Source organism: Penicillium mononematosum (genome assembly GCF_028829835.1).
Source record: "Penicillium mononematosum strain IBT 11891 chromosome Unknown utg000005l:1.0-9366267.0:1.0-9372171.0, whole genome shotgun sequence".
Classification (NCBI taxonomy): Eukaryota; Fungi; Ascomycota; class Eurotiomycetes; order Eurotiales; family Aspergillaceae; genus Penicillium; species Penicillium mononematosum.
The window spans coordinates 416,325-431,859 of record NW_026643275.1 but is presented as its reverse complement, the minus strand read 5'-3'; the positions used below and the strand labels follow the sequence as shown (position 1 = coordinate 431,859).

The following is a 15,535-nucleotide window of genomic DNA, read 5'->3' as shown; positions in this document are numbered from 1 at the left end:
AGTATTGCTAATACTGGCTAATGGTGGTGTGGAATTGGCTTGATTCGGTTGGACCTAGTTGGCAAAATTGACCATGGAGCCTGCATCTAGAAGGGACACATATGTTGCTTTGAGGCCGCCCTTGATTGATTCTTTGGTATATTTCGCGGGTTTTGGTACTTTGTCTGAACTGCTTCGTTTAGGTGGATTTTGTCCTGCTCTCGCTTTCGGGTTGGATCCCTCTGTATTTTCTGCCCTCTGTGCTTACTGGAGAAGACATGCGTGCTTTCATGTAAATGAGAAATGAAAAATATACACTAGCAAGTAGGCTCCTTCATTCTCAATCTAACGTTTCTTCCAAGGTTCGGCGCGATGCTCTGCATCTTCCCGATACTGAAAGGACGTAAGCTTGTAACCTGCATAATTTCTACATATGTAGGTACACATAGACGTATGTGGTTATCGTATGTATATTCGATTGTGATAAACCGTTTGAAGGTCTAATTGAGCAAGTCTTGATTGACATGGGGATATAGGTGTTGATAATGCATGGTGTCCGAGAGGCAGTCAGTCATACCTAGGTAGGAAGTTATCCTCCACACACAGAGTCGACTATTCCGTACCAGAGTAATCTCATGTGATAGAAATGGCCACAAAATATAAGAACGTTCCTTACTGAAAAAGACACAGTAGAGCAGTGTAGCTGTGTATTGCACAATTATACAATTATATGATATGCAAAGTATACATAGTAGAAGAGAGAGCCCGCAATTAGCAAACCAAGAAAAACAAAACAACCAAGATCAACACACTGAACGCCAATGGGTATCTTAATATATCACAAGAGAACAAGCCACCGGATCCTTCGAAGCAAGGCAACCCAGTAAACCACACACAGAGTGTATGTTCACCGTACCGACCCGAGCACGCCGTCAACCAGGACGGGCTAACACCAGAACGGCGGGGTATGGAGTAAAATAGCCCTATATCCATCCCAAGCCGTGTATAAGCCTATTTCCCCTGCTACCAAGGGAAAGAAAAGAGCAAGAGACTAAATCAGGACACGCTCACTCCTCATCTTACGGCTGAAACCGCAACCGGAACTGCCTCCCTCTCCTATCCTCACGAACAGTATACAAAAACCGTGCAATGGTTTCCTGCTCTGAGAGACCAGCGCTGTTAAAGTGCTTCCGGACAACAAGCGCGAACTGGTCTTTGCTCACGCGGTCCTGGCCGACGGTGCGACGCAGCGTTGAGTCGGAGAGGGAGTCCGAGGAGGTGTTGGTTCGGTGGGAATGGGAGTGGTTCTGTGATGAGGAGGATTGAGCGCGGCGGGCGGCGAGGGAGGTTGGTGAGCGAAGGCCGATGCCTTGCGAGAGGATCAGGCGGGAGTAGTCGCTCGAAAAGGCGGAAGGCGTGGGGAGTTTGTGGACGTGGCGGTAGGAGTGAAGGATTTCGAGGGGAAGGTCTGTCCAGGGGAGCTATAGAGAGAAAAGGGGGTTAGCTTATGGTCTCTTAACCGTGTTGTGTATGGCGTTGTGATTGATCAATCTCTTTCGGGATGAAACATACTCGGGGCTGTTCCTCGGCGTGCTGATTGTCCACGACAGGTGCGCTGGTAACTGAGGCTTTTTCTTTTGCGGCAGCTGGTCTGCGGGACTTGGTGGTTTTTTGGTATTCTCTCGTGCCACTCGAGGCTTCTGACCTCGAGTCATCCACAATAGCTGTGGTGCGCTGGCGCGGGGGTGCCATTGCGTCCCGGAGCTCGAAGCTAGAGGGATATCGTTATGGGGGTGTTGTTCAATGTCTAGAACTTGGATTGAGGGGCTGCTGATATGATCAAATCATACAGGGACTCGCCGTACAAAGTAGATTTGGTGGATGGTGCTCTTAGTCTGGACTTGAGACTTAAGATTCTCGTTTCCCCGGGCGGCCGGGTGTGGCAGAAACGTCATTTCTGCTTCGAGTTTAGTGCCTGAGGCGTACCTGGGAAAGCAGAGATAGACGGAGAGTATTTCCTAATTTGGTAATTCTGCCCGCAGGTGTGATAACAAAGCCTACTTGAATTGCTGTTCTGAAGCCCTGGAGGACTTTCCTGTACGTTGATATACTCACTTTTTCATATTTGCATTCCATCTTACCATGCCGCGGGGTTCCACAGCAGTTTGCTGCAATTTGCGCCTGTTCCTGGGATTATGTCAAGAGCTGTGATTTTCATGGGCCCTTTCCCTCTAGGAAGGGAAATTGCACTTGGGATCCTTCGTTGGCTCAACGGCGTGTAGACGAGTTGCATTGGATATAACCTCTCCAATACTGGACAGGTCTTTCTTTGTTGAATGAGACCTGCGTCAAAGGCACAGCGATGGGAGTGTCCGCGTTATTGTAGCGATAGGAGGTGCATCACATGTGACAAGACTAATTTACATAGCTCCCAGGTGTGATCGATGGCTTTGGTGAGGTCATGTATACCGACATTCCAAAATGAACTCTGCCCCTTCTGCTTTGTCGAGGGGCTGGAGATGGCACAGTACTCGTCATATTTAGTTTACGATGCACCTATCCATGGATACTTCCAAGCAGACTTGAAGCTTCGGTAATGGCAAATTCCCGGCAACTCATGATTTGCGATCAACTACCTTACAGAATGTCTTCGCGCAGGGCGAAACTTGCGCGTCAATATACATCCAGGAAGCCCATCATCTCCGCACTCTCCCTGCAACTGAATCTATCTCTGTCCAGCTCCATGATTCGCTCACTGGCGGTTAGAAGTCCCAGCTCTGTACCTTGGCTTGAGAAGCTCCCTTTGCCTCTCTTCCTTTTCTCCCCGGGCCCTTAGCTGATACATGACGGTTTGTTTTGGTTCCTCACTAGCACTGTTCGTTTTGCTATGTCCAAAAGTTTCGTTTCTCGATCCCCCCCGGACGCCGTAAAGGGGGCGTTGGACGCACTACAGCGATCGCTTGTGCGGATCCTTAAAATGGAGGCCATGGCCTCTATCTGGATGGTGCACATCGTGGATGTTGCCTCTGGCTCCTTGGCCAGCAAGCTGCACCACCTTTACAAGTGAACTATGAGCGGCCGCAAAGGCCTACGCCTACACGTACTTGGTACGGGGTGTAAGCTAGCAACAGTGGCTCCATCTTCTTAGGTCGGTGTCCGGGGGAGGAGGCTTGTACCTCTAGTGCGTGTAGGGGTCCTTCAGGCAACCCCATAATCGCTCTACGGTATATCCGTGGTTATGGAGGGGTGCTTTGCAAGAATGTGTCTTTATACTATTCATATAATCAGGTCTGCACAAACAGAAGAAAAGGAGCTGTGGCTGTATTTGCATGAAGTACCATTTACCTAGACTTTGTTGCTATAGTGATCGTTCATAGTGCACCTTGTAAAGGTGATGAAGCTTGCCGACCGGCTAGGTTCGAGACGATACATATTTAGGTCATGTATTATCTAGTCAGTGGTCTTAATCTCTTTTTCAAGGATTCGTATGAGTGACCGTTGTAATGCATCCAAAGTCCCCTTCATAGCATCCGGGGATCGAGAAACGAAGCTTTTGGAACATGGCAGAACGAACAGGTCAAGAGCTGGGCATAAATCATTCCAGCAAAAATTTACCAGCCGGCGTGTCATAGACTCATGATACGTCCGAATCTCGATATGGGAATGGACCTCCGATGCCAAATTAGGGTTGCCACTATCTTCTATCTCTGGTAACCTTTCAGGTCTCGTCGGGCATCTTCTACAAAAGGGAAACCTTGGATGATTGAAGTAATTAGATAAAAAAGCCTTGCAAGCATATGTATGCTGCCTTTTTATAGCGGCCAAGAAGTAACTGATTATAGATGAAATCAGAACAACCCTGGAGAGTTTTTGCGACTACAAAATCCCTCTGCTGCTTTTCGTCCACATTAAAGCGAGCGTCTGCAATTCGGGTTGACGTTGGTAGCAAGATTCAGAACTATTGCGCGTAGGCTCATTACGTTGTAATGAAGTGGACTTCTCCAATAGTTTGGGGACTACGGAGTACGAGGACTTCAACCCCATATATAGTTGGCTGACAACGACTTGCTTTTGACACCATCGAGTTTGTTTTCAATAATTACTATCCACCTTTATAAGTCCTTGCTCCCCAATATTGTGACCTTCTTCCCCTAAAGAGGTAAAGTGAATTTGAACTATTTCTCGAGTGATCACACAACCAGATCCAGACAGCAAATTTTTAGTTTTTATCAGATCTCCACAAGTTGGTTATACAGACCTAACAACTCCACAGGGCCTCACCGCTACATGCGGAGTAGACTGGATATACAAGACCCCAGAGAAGAATCAGGATATGCCCCAAGAATTACCTAACAGCTATATCCGAGGAACATCCGTTATCCCGAGGCTCTTCCATTCATCCCGAGGCTTGCAATAGTCAATAATAGAAGACAAGCATTCTCTGCACTATTAGACGGGAAAGGCCCTGGGGGATTGCCTGCATGGGTAGTACGTCCGCGAATCCCAGATCATCCCACGGCTCACCCCAGACTCCCAACTTCCGAGCCTCGGAGGAATTTCGGGGTGGTCCGGCAGTCAGAAGTTTTTTTCTCTCAGAAAAAGAAAACAACCCCAATACATCACATACGGTATGGAATGATAATAATAGGTGCGGATAGTGTGGAGAGTACCAAGCCAATACAAGTTGCCCCTGGAAAAAAAAAAACCGGCCCGGCGACACGCAAAGAGACCAAGAACCCGACTCGGCACGGCAATGCCGATAGAATTTCGCCCAAGTTGCGCAAATCGGGAGGCTCCAGAGACGGGAACTGACACAGGGGGGGGGGAAAAAAGTAAATTCAGCTCTCACCGAACCCCTTTTTGAATTACCGCTGCTCGACTCAGTGCTTGCTCCGTGAAAAAAAAAAAATCTTTTTCCTTGAACTTGCCATCGAATAGTACGTTATAGTGTCTAAAACTACGTACAAAGTAGATATCTCGGTCTATACTACGCTTCAGGCGAAAATGGATAGCCAAGACATGGCATACCTTCCTCTTCCTGACTCCGATAAAATAAAATAAACACCCCCTGATCAACGTGGAGTCCCGGTAGATTCCCATATCGGCACTAAGCCCCGCAACTAGGAAAAATGCCATAAGCTTGTGCGAGAATGTCACAATGTCGTCCTCCGAGATTACCCGAGGGTTGCCTCTGTCCAGCCCTATGGGCTGATGTCGTGGTCTGGTACCTGCAGCAGAATGGTCTAGGTTATGAGCTCTGTCGTCATATTTCGTGATAGTAATATACCACATACAACATCCTTAGGTAAGATGGTGCTTATGGACTGGGCAGGTCAATGCAAAGACGTGTTAATACTCTCCTATCTGAATCTCTTATCAATGTGGGCAACAAATCTGGAGAAAACACATGGCCCCCCCCTTCAATGACGCCATAATCTCGCTACTCCCCAAGGTACTCCGTATCTGCCATTATACAGAGGCATGCAACTGCACGGGGAAACCGAGGCAGCCACGCAAATATGGGCGCATTCCAGTCACTCTTATCAAACCTCCACATCCCGCATTCCAGGCTCAACCGAAGCCAACAAAATATTGTATAAACACATGATTTCCGCATGTGAACACGGGGAACATGTGAAACTCACAAGCTATCATGCCCGTGTAGATCTAGGCCCCCCCGCTTCATGGTACCCTAATGGGGAAAGACAGAGTCCGGAGCTCCCGCAGTTATGCCTTTGTACCGGTTTTTAATAGTGCAATCCATAGAGTAATAATCGTATAATTCATTAATCCAATAATTACTAAGAAAATCCCCATACACGTGCTAGCGAGAGCGCAGCTGGTTCGGAGCGGATTCTTCCCGCGAGCGAAATCAGAACCCGCCTAGTTTGATCTCGGCGATTCACCCGTTATGGTATGTGTTTGGGGCGAAATGGTTCAGCCACGGATGCCACTGTGTGATTGAAAGAGAGAGTTTTAGTACCCCGTACCTTTTCCTTGTCTTTGTCTACCCCTGTTTCTCTACTCCGTAACTAGTGAGTTAATTGGTTACCCTGATTGGAAATTCGAAATTCAAACCAAAGCTAGGATCGACTTCATCTCGGACTAAGTGATCTACTGCATATGGTACCTGATTATAGCGTGCTCCAAGGCTCAAGTTACATAGAAACTGGGAGTGTGGATCTTGCGAGCGACAGGGGCACTGTGTTTCCAAAAGTTGATCCCGGCTTCCGCGAGTGGGTTGCATTATGGTACTCAGGCAAATATGGGGTAAGAGAAATGACGATAAATCGCTCAGTGGAGTTGAAAAGAGAGAAAATTTTTGCCCCTCTACGTATGTCTTTGCCCCGGTGGGATTGAGGTGGAATGGGGGGTGTCGGGGCTTGCTTCACCGAGAACTAGACACGGTAACGGACTCTGTGCCCCGCCTCGACTTCTGCTTTCTCCTTTTTATTTTTTTCCCTTTTGACGCTATCTATTCCCCAGAATATCACATGTTCTCCAAGAAATTAGAGCATAGATTGTAAGATAGGGTGTAATCTCCCGGACAAAGGCAAGAATTCCACCAATGGCCTGATCGCGGACTCCGGAATGGCGGCCCCGCATATGGTGATATCAGTGTGAGGCCATTTGCGCCCCTAATTGGGCGCAGGGGTGATTTGTTCCAGAAGGTGTGGATCGCTGATCGCTCGCCTTGGCGGAATTGGGGGCAATAAGGAAAAGTGAGTGTCGATAAAAGGAAATCTAAAAGAATCCACACCTTTCCAAGTTTGGAAAGCTGAATCGGGAAACCCCTTACGTAATCACATGCAAAACCCCCCCGAGCTGATTAGGGTTGCACTGCGAATTCTTCAAAGCATATGTGTCTTCTTGGGAAACATAGTAGCCTACGTAAACTACCCCACGCTGTACAGAGTAACTGCACCCGAAAGGACACCCCATCATTCAGGGAGTCTTGTGGAATGTTGCTCCAAGGCCAAACCTACCCCGGATTCTCCCTTTTTGAGACTACTCCCCCGCATCGAGACCTGCCAAGCATAATCAAATGTCACCTTGAGACACAATGGAACATACTACATACAACTGTACTCCATAGGTTATATACTGAAGGATCCAAGACCACCTTGGGTAAATTACATCTTTGTCTTGCTGACCGGTGGCGCCTCGCTCGGGAAGTTGGTTAGAAAGGGTTTCAGTCTCCAGGCAGCAAGACAAAAGACAGGACCCGGCGCCAGCAGGGCGATTGGAAACGGAGCGCGAAATATGAGCCGATCCCCTGTTGTTAGTTAGCCTATCACTTTTTTTTTCCTTCTTGGCTTTCTATTAGGCGCTTTCAGCTTGGATATTCCTCGAGCTGAGACGTGAGCACGTCATGACTCACACCGTGTTGGATGTAGGACAGCCAGTAGCAACTGCTGAGTCCCATGTAGCAAGGGGGTGCGGCCTGAAAGGGACGGTCGCGTCCAGACTCAGACTCATACACTGCCTTGATTAATAGATTAATAGTCCAAGCTCCGGGGATAGGGTGTGAATAATAAAGTAACATAAGAAGTATCCTCATCCTTGTCTTTCGAACCCCCCGACACTATCTTGCGTGACGATCTGGGGTGTGCGGGGGTGTTGATAGCGAGCGTTAGGTACTAGAAATAGATATCACTGGTCGCTGGCGACATCTTGACTAAGAAGATAGGTGGCTTCGAGGGCTGAATCCCAATTCTGAAAGAGCTCGGATAGAAAAGGGAATTCCCCACGGAGTACAACGAGGCTCCGGACTGATAACGGAGGGAGTCCGGGGGGGATCTCCACGCTCCCAATCGAGTATTATTGCGTTCACTCTTTTCTTTTGACCTTTTGACTTTTTCTATTTTTCCCTTTTTCCCTTGCTTTTTCTGTTTCTGTTTCGCATTTCATCTCTTTGTCTTGGCCCTTTTTTGTCCGTGGGACTGATTTTTGCTTTTTCCCCCCATCTAGGATCGACGTACCCGCCCTGTGCGCGGGTCTGCATGCCAGAATAATAGAATTGATCAGCGTTGTCGGAAAGGGAAGTGGGAAGAAGAATGCTGAGAGTGACGAATCCCAATCCAATTTTCATGGGATGGCGGTAAATTCCAAGTCAACATGCTTGCAAGGCTATAAGTAGGTAGTCTCGTGTACTCCGTACAATATACGGGATACTCCGTAGATTGTCAGCTTTCCCCAGATGGCGTGATGGATCGACCTTGTGTGGAGGGGGCGCCCCCATGACGACAGCGATATCGGAGGATCACATTCTAGAGGCGATCGCGATGATCAAGGCAGCTTTGGCATGAAGATTGAGATGTCAGTTGTAGATCGCTTCCTGCGAGTGCGGTTTCGGGTTTTCTCCCAAAGCGTATCGCTTGGGGATTGTGGGGTAGGAGTGAGATATGGAGTACGTACTCCGTACGGAGTTCATATCTGTGTGTGTTGGAGAGGGGTTGTCACCGGGTATATCGGCTTGATAGACTTGGTCGATCATTGAAAATAATTACAACATACACTGGGTTTTCTGGGGCGCAGACCGGTTCAGAGGATGAGGTTCTCTAGCCATGATTATTGTGATTCAGGACTGTCGGCAATCGGAACTACCGGTTTTGGCTTCCCCCACCTTTGACTATCTACGATGTAATCCGCATATATGTACCTCCAAGGTTCGAAAGGCAGTAGCTCGTAGGTTTGCGGATCTTTCGATTGTGAGGGTCTGGGAAAGTGAGTCGAGTTCCGGGGAAGGAAATGTGCCGGAACTTTGAATCCGATAAGTCTGCTGTTCTGTAAATATATTCCGATTTCCACTACAGAGTACATAAAGAGTAATAGACCTCAGTGAACTCGTCACCTGAAACAGACGCACCTCACATCCTGGTTTCATGATCCTCAACAAATGTACGAAGTACTATGTACACGTCGCAAAAATCGGCAAAAGGCGGGTAATTGCTTATAGACTGGTACCTGCTTCTTGGAATAAAAACAATAATAATAATCATTTTTTTTTTAAAAAAAAGATCAAACTATCTCTTCCTGCAGATCGCCACTCCGAGTCCGGGCTTTCTCTACAATGTTGCCATATTCCCCGTGGAGAAAAAATGGAGAACTCCAGGTTGCGGCAGTTACTCCGTACCACCGGGTATATTTGTGAGCTGATTTTATTTCCTGAAAACCAGGAGAACAGGGATTCGTGCGATTTCTTCCAGATCCCCGTACAGCTCAAAAGTACGAACTGACCTGGGCCCTGATTACTCCTAATCTTGTGTCTTTGCTTTTTTGTCTGCTAAATATCCTAATTTATCAAGGGGACTTTAGCCAATATCCGCTGGAGAACTGTGGGGATCGGCTGAATTTGCTGTTCCGGGAGTAAAACTTCCGTTAGGATCTGCCACTAAAGGGACCTGCACGGGGTTCATGTATGTATATTGTACTCCGTATGGAGTGCTCCCTTCGAATGTATACTATATATTATATCCCGTACTCCATATAACATATAACAATATACAATATACTAGAAGGTAGAGGAGTCCATATATAACTATATTACGTTGTAATGTGATAATGGCGGAGTAATACTATGCCGGACTCAAAGATAACGCCTTATTATCCAAAGCGTAAACCGGACTCTCGGCGAGACGGCCTTGCCGAGTGGTATCTTTGCCCCGTCCCGTTTGTCCCGCACCTCGGCCCTTTAGTTGGCCTGTTCCATTAAGCCGGAAGAACATCGGGCGAAAGTATGTAATCTGTTAGCGTATCAAGTAAAGAAGCGAGAACATGTGCCACAGATTGCTGATAGGAGAATAATAAATATATACATGCATAAATTTTAATACATATATTTAATATTGTCCTGGGAACCGGGGCCCCAGAACCCCCCCGGTTATTACCCTGCGAGATTCAGCCGGCCAAGGAAAGGAAATCTACGCCCCCTGGTCACTTTCTATACTTGAACGTCTTGGCAGTCGGGGATACCGCTGTCTGCTTGCGCAAGGAATGCAGCTAAGTGCTCATTGTGCAGGGGCTGACACTGGCATCTCTGGTCCCTTTGTCGAGATACGCGGCTTTGAGGCTGCATGGTAGCTGCATCGGCGCTATCAATAATTGGATGATCCGCGCCTATCAGCGCTGTTCGCTCGCTTTATCGTTCCACAATAAATTAGGGAAGTCTGTTTAAAAAGGAAAAATAGGAATTCATCATATCTTACCCCGAAATCCGGGGATTGTCGGCGAACCTGAGTGGAGGATTCCAGGGTTTGGTACGGAGTACTCCGTAGAGTCGATATACATACCATATAGGGTTCGGGGGGATGATTCCTCCGGATGATGAAGCCGCAAAACAATTGGGGGTGACCCGAGTCATTTTTCGTACCTTCTTTGCACTGGATGACCTGTTGATTTGTTGTGTTTTTCGCGTGACTAAATGATTACCAAAAATTTTAACCTTGGAGATTTCACCTCAGACGACATCATCGATGATCCTCGCTATCGTCACTCCGTGACAGGATCAGATGGTCCCCAGGATCTCCATTGTACATGGGTCTGGACCTGGTCCGGCCTAGAATGACCGTAACCCCCAGACTTTGACCCTTTTGGAGGGTATCTCAGGGTTAAAAATGTACTGTACGGAATACTCCGTACATATAATTTTATAATCTGGAGTGCTGGAGACCCCAGTTCCTGCTCGTCATTGGCTCTCCGCATGCCATCATTTTTTATCATCCACTTTGTTTAGCTCGTCATCCCGAGATAGACTAAATCAGAAGCCAGTAGAAATTCCCAAATTCCCCATGTTCTGATAAGAAATTCTCCAGAGGCGCGATAGCCGGATAGGGACACGCACCTCACGCCACACGGTTCTTCAGAAAAAATGCGAGTCTCCACATTTTTGCTTGATGCAGTTACGTAGTTTCTTGATGCCTCCAGGGCTTTTTGAACATTTTTCTTTTTGTATATGCGACGGAGTCCGGAGTACATATTAGAGTGATTAATACCTTTATATTTGGATATTCATTAGTCAATTCTATCTGCTATATTGCAACTATATGAGGTTGATCGACGACTGAGTAAGGGTATGTCTTTTTTTATTTTTTTATTTTTCTCATTTAATTTTCCAAAATTTCCCCTTTTGGAATTTCCAATTTTTGAATTTTCCTCAAAATATTTCCCACTTTTCCTATTTTGCCCCAGTGTCCCCTTCTTCTCCCCCCACACTTGGCCTTCCAACCTTGAGAATCTCTTCAATTTTTAATTTTTAATTATTTTATTTTTAATTTTTATTTCAATTTCAATTTTTCAATTTTTTTTAACTTGAATTTTTTTTCAGAATTTTCTTTTCTCCAAGTCCGATTCCGACACTGCCCCTTCTCCCCCGATTTCTCCCTTCCCCCTCCATTCCCTATATTATCTGTGACTCCCCAGATCGTCGTCTCCAGGTTCCTTTTCTTCCTTTCCCTCTTGCTTTGTTCCTCTCCACAAACTCTACTCGACTATTTGTTTGACCAAAGCTATCTGAATTGTCTGCGCATCACTCCGATCCGGATCGACCTCCCATCCCAATCCGGGTGTTTGATCGACCTTAGCTCGGGACCCCTGCGACAAAACCGTCCTCGGTCCTCCTTTCAGAACGAACCTTCATAAATCCGCGTCAGGGAATTCACATGCCACCGCCGGCTTCTTCAGTGGGGTTCTCAAATCTACTTAATCCCCACGACAACTCGTCCGACTCGACACCCTCGACTCCAGGAGATTCTTCAATGGCTTCCTCAGTTAGCTTGTTACCGCCTCTCATGAAGGGTGCGCGCCCCGCGACCGAGGAGGTCCGCCAGGATCTGCCCCGGCCGTACAAGTGTCCTCTTTGCGACCGTGCTTTTCACCGTCTGGAGCACCAGACGAGGCACATCCGCACACACACTGGCGAGAAGCCACACGCCTGCCAGTTCCCCGGTTGTACGAAGCGCTTCAGTCGTTCAGATGAACTCACTCGCCACTCGCGCATCCACAACAACCCTAACTCGCGCCGCAGTAATAAGGCTCAACACCTGGCAGCCGCCGCGGCCGCTGCAGGCCAGGACACTGGAATGGTCAATGCTGCCAACATGATGCCGCCTCCCAGCAAGCCCATCACTCGCTCTGCTCCAGTCTCGCAGGTCGGATCTCCAGATGTTTCGCCTCCTCACTCCTTCTCCAACTACGCCAACCACATGCGCTCAAATCTGGGTCCCTACTCTCGCACCACTGAACGCGCTTCCTCCGGAATGGATATCAATCTTCTGGCTACAGCTGCATCACAAGTAGAGCGCGACGATCACATGGGCTTCCACGGCTCGCGAGGACACCAGATGTTTGGCTCCCGTCATCACGGCACTAGCCGTGGCCTCCCTTCGCTCTCCGCGTATGCGATTTCGCAGAACATGACCCGTTCGCACTCTAACGATGACGATGACGGCTATGGCCACCGTGTGAAGCGCTCACGCCCTAACTCTCCTAACTCCACCGCTCCTTCTTCTCCTACTTTCTCTCACGATTCTCTATCCCCTACCCCCGACCACACTCCCCTGGCTACTCCTGCACACTCACCCCGTCTGCGCCCTCTCGGTGCCAGCGAGTTGCATCTGCCTTCGATTCGCCACCTGTCCCTCCAGCACACTCCTGCGCTGGCGCCTATGGAGCCCCAACCGGAAGGCCCTAGTTATTACAGCCCGAATCAGGGTCACATGGGCCCAACCATTTCCGATATCATGTCAAAACCAGACGGCACGCAGCGCAAGTTGCCAGTGCCCCAGATCCCCAAGGTTGCGGTGCAGGACATGCTCAACCCCGCGGCTGGCTTTTCCTCCATGAACTCGTCAGCCAACAATTCCGTTGCTGGCGGTGACCTGGCAGAGCGGTTCTAACTTCTTTGCGACCTCTTTATGCCTCGAAAACTTATCTTATGCGCGCCACGAAACGATATAGACTTGTGCATTTTTACTCTGGCTTGCGGGCATCAACGGTGTCGGATTGGTTTTGATTTTTCTTTATCTCTGGCGCTTCCACCAAATAGACGGATTGGGATTTTTTTTTTATAACCTTTGGCTGTTCACTCCTCTCTGGAGACTTTTCCTTTTCAAGTTCAAAATTCCGTGTCGAAAGACCTGCTTCTACTTTTTTTATGTCATTCTCCTCTCTTGAGGCCTGTGGTCTCATTCACTTCTATCCCTGTTCCTTTACTTCTCTTCTCTTACTTAATTCCTCACACTGTGAGCAAAAAATGAAGAAATTTCACTCCTCACTTTCTACCTATATTGGAGATCTAGTCTGATTGACATGTGATATCTCCCTGCAATCTGTATATTCGCCCTGGTTTGGCAGTGTAGTTGAATCGGCGCACCTATAATTTATGCCGTACACCATACATAGCCTACATGTACCTAGTATACCTACATGTAGGTGATTCTTTGAGATCGAATCTGAAACAGTGTTACAACTCATATTCCATACATCTAAGAATAGGATCAACAAAATGATATATATTCACATGTCAAATGGAAGTGCTTTGTCCAGAACATGCCCAGTGACCTAATGTGTAAGGAATGTACTCTGTACTGACTAGGCTGTGGAAGCGAGAGAAGTCTATTTTATATCTTTTACTATACAAACGGAGATAGGTACATACACCGATGTATCGATGTTGTTGTTCTAATTACTAAAGTCGAGACTACGAACATGTCTTTTAATATTGAATAACTAAATACTATCGAGTATAATTAGAGTAAAACTGCCCTATCCAACGAAAACCTGCAGATAACCGTGCCTGTGCATTGTATCCCAGACCTTTCTCAACAAAGAGAACGTAAAAGAAAACATACATAATTCTGGTTTCCAGGGTTATAATATAATCGATCTAAATCCCTTATAACCCAACTAGCCCCAAATGCCCCGCCTTAAGATTTAGAGGGAAAATTCCAAAAGTCCTTAAGCACCCCCCACTTTAGCCCATTCAGAGATGGCATAGCCTTACCTACATCGTATGCGCAGAAAACGGCTCATAGATGTCATGCATGCTGACAAAAGTGCAGATCTGAAGGTGTCCTGTTGATCTGATATCGGATCTGCTGGTATGTATTTCCCGCTGTATCCCGTTCCCCTCATCCGTATTACTTCCCTCTCTGCCTTCCCTCCTGTCCTATACCTATACCTCTACCAGGTGCTATTACTATTGCTATGTAAGCCCCGGTAACCCGACTCTGACGAGATCTAGCCGTACCCATCCCGCGCAATAGACATCCCCCATCTTTTGCATCGCGGAGCATGTCGGAGCGCAAGCCCCAAAGCCCCGATGACCCTCACCAGGGCGATTTCGATCGGCCTCTGGTTTCACGCTCGAATAGAGACCGCCATAGAGATGGAGATCATCGCCGATCGTCTTCCACCCGCAGTGTCAGTATCAGCGTGAGTTCGACCGCCAGCAACAGCACGGCTTCAAGTAGGACCCCCGCCGTGTCGCAAAAGCAGCCCAACAAGAAAAAACAACCGGGTGTCGTTGTCACCATGTCGTCTTCGCCCGCCATGCCGGACTTGTCTAGCGCATCGCCGTCGCCGTCAATATCATCAGTTGATACCAGGCCCGGGACCGGCGTGGAATCCGCACATGGAGATAGCAGCACAGATGGAATCTACGTTCTCAGTGACATGATACCGTTAATCACAACCGACAGCGCCCCAGAGCCCCATTTATCGCGCGCCTCGCTCTCCTCCTGGGACACCACCGCAGAAGCCTCTATATCATCTGCGACACCATCAATACCCGTATCCCTAACAGCCAGCATAGAGCAGCGCACATACGCATGCCTCTTCCACATGCTGGACTGCTACGAGTCCTTCGACGACGGCGCAGAGTGGCGCACTCACGTCTTCAGCCACTTTCGCTCGCACCCGACGCCGCCCTCAGCGCGGTGTCCGCTGTGTCCGAATACAAAGTTTGTCGATGGTATCTCGGACCCTGTGTCGTCGCCTGTTTTCGAGGATGGCGAGTCGATCCGCTCTATCGACGACGCTGTCCGAGCCCCGCTGAGAGACGTCCCCTCTGCATGGGATCGTATGCTGGACCATGTCGCTGCGGACCACTACTGTCTTGGCCAGACGCTTGCTGGGAGTCGGCCGGATTTTGAGCTTATGCGGTATCTTTATGGGATGCGGATTATCACGGATGCGCAGTTTAAGGCTATGCAGTTGCCGCCCGCACCGTCGAGTCCGGCTTATCATCGCTCACAGGATGGTGTTAGGGCTAGTATCGGTTCTGCTGATGAGCCATACTGTGCACCGTATAGTAAAAGGCGGGAAGAGAGGATGAGGGGGCAGCAGAGGGGTGTCGGGGTTTTGTAGATATAGACGCTTTCTGTTGGCTTCTGGTCCGAGGTTTTGGTTTTTTTTTTTCTTTTTGGATATTCCCCCTTTCGCTTCTGTATAGCATGTACTTTTCTTGAGGCCTTTAGAACTAAAAGTGTATTTGTTTCCTGCATGGAGTATCTGTGTGTCTTCTGAGAGAGGAATATCAAAAACCAAAATGTATAGA

General features: G+C 48.1%; 5 protein-coding genes across 5 annotated transcripts; 3 read left to right on the top strand and 2 right to left on the bottom strand.

The window, feature by feature from the left end:
- Positions 1-1,058: 1,058 nt before the first annotated feature.
- Positions 1,059-1,731, bottom strand: N7519_008287 (uncharacterized protein; the record flags this gene model as incomplete). Its single annotated transcript, XM_057295063.1, has 2 exons — positions 1,059-1,460; positions 1,552-1,731. The coding sequence occupies 2 exons, from the start codon at positions 1,729-1,731 to the stop codon at positions 1,059-1,061; spliced, it is 582 nt and encodes a 193-aa protein (XP_057142945.1).
- A 1,135-nt stretch (positions 1,732-2,866) lies between these two features.
- Positions 2,867-3,046, top strand: N7519_008286 (uncharacterized protein; the record flags this gene model as incomplete). Its single annotated transcript, XM_057295062.1, has 1 exon — positions 2,867-3,046. The coding sequence occupies one exon, from the start codon at positions 2,867-2,869 to the stop codon at positions 3,044-3,046; it is 180 nt and encodes a 59-aa protein (XP_057142944.1).
- Positions 3,047-7,312: 4,266 nt separating this feature from the next.
- Positions 7,313-8,071, bottom strand: N7519_008285 (uncharacterized protein; the record flags this gene model as incomplete). The annotated part of the gene is made up of 3 exons (XM_057295061.1): positions 7,313-7,461; positions 7,637-7,827; positions 7,962-8,071. The coding sequence occupies 3 exons, from the start codon at positions 8,069-8,071 to the stop codon at positions 7,313-7,315; spliced, it is 450 nt and encodes a 149-aa protein (XP_057142943.1).
- A 3,568-nt stretch (positions 8,072-11,639) lies between these two features.
- N7519_008284 (C2H2-type zinc finger protein) lies at positions 11,640-12,875 on the top strand (the record flags this gene model as incomplete). Its single annotated transcript, XM_057295060.1, has 1 exon — positions 11,640-12,875. One exon carries the CDS (start codon positions 11,640-11,642, stop codon positions 12,873-12,875), a length of 1,236 nt encoding a protein of 411 aa, XP_057142942.1.
- A 1,396-nt stretch (positions 12,876-14,271) lies between these two features.
- On the top strand, positions 14,272-15,345 carry N7519_008283 (uncharacterized protein; the record flags this gene model as incomplete). Its single annotated transcript, XM_057295059.1, has 1 exon — positions 14,272-15,345. The coding sequence occupies one exon, from the start codon at positions 14,272-14,274 to the stop codon at positions 15,343-15,345; it is 1,074 nt and encodes a 357-aa protein (XP_057142941.1).
- Between the last annotated feature and the right edge of the window lie 190 nt (positions 15,346-15,535).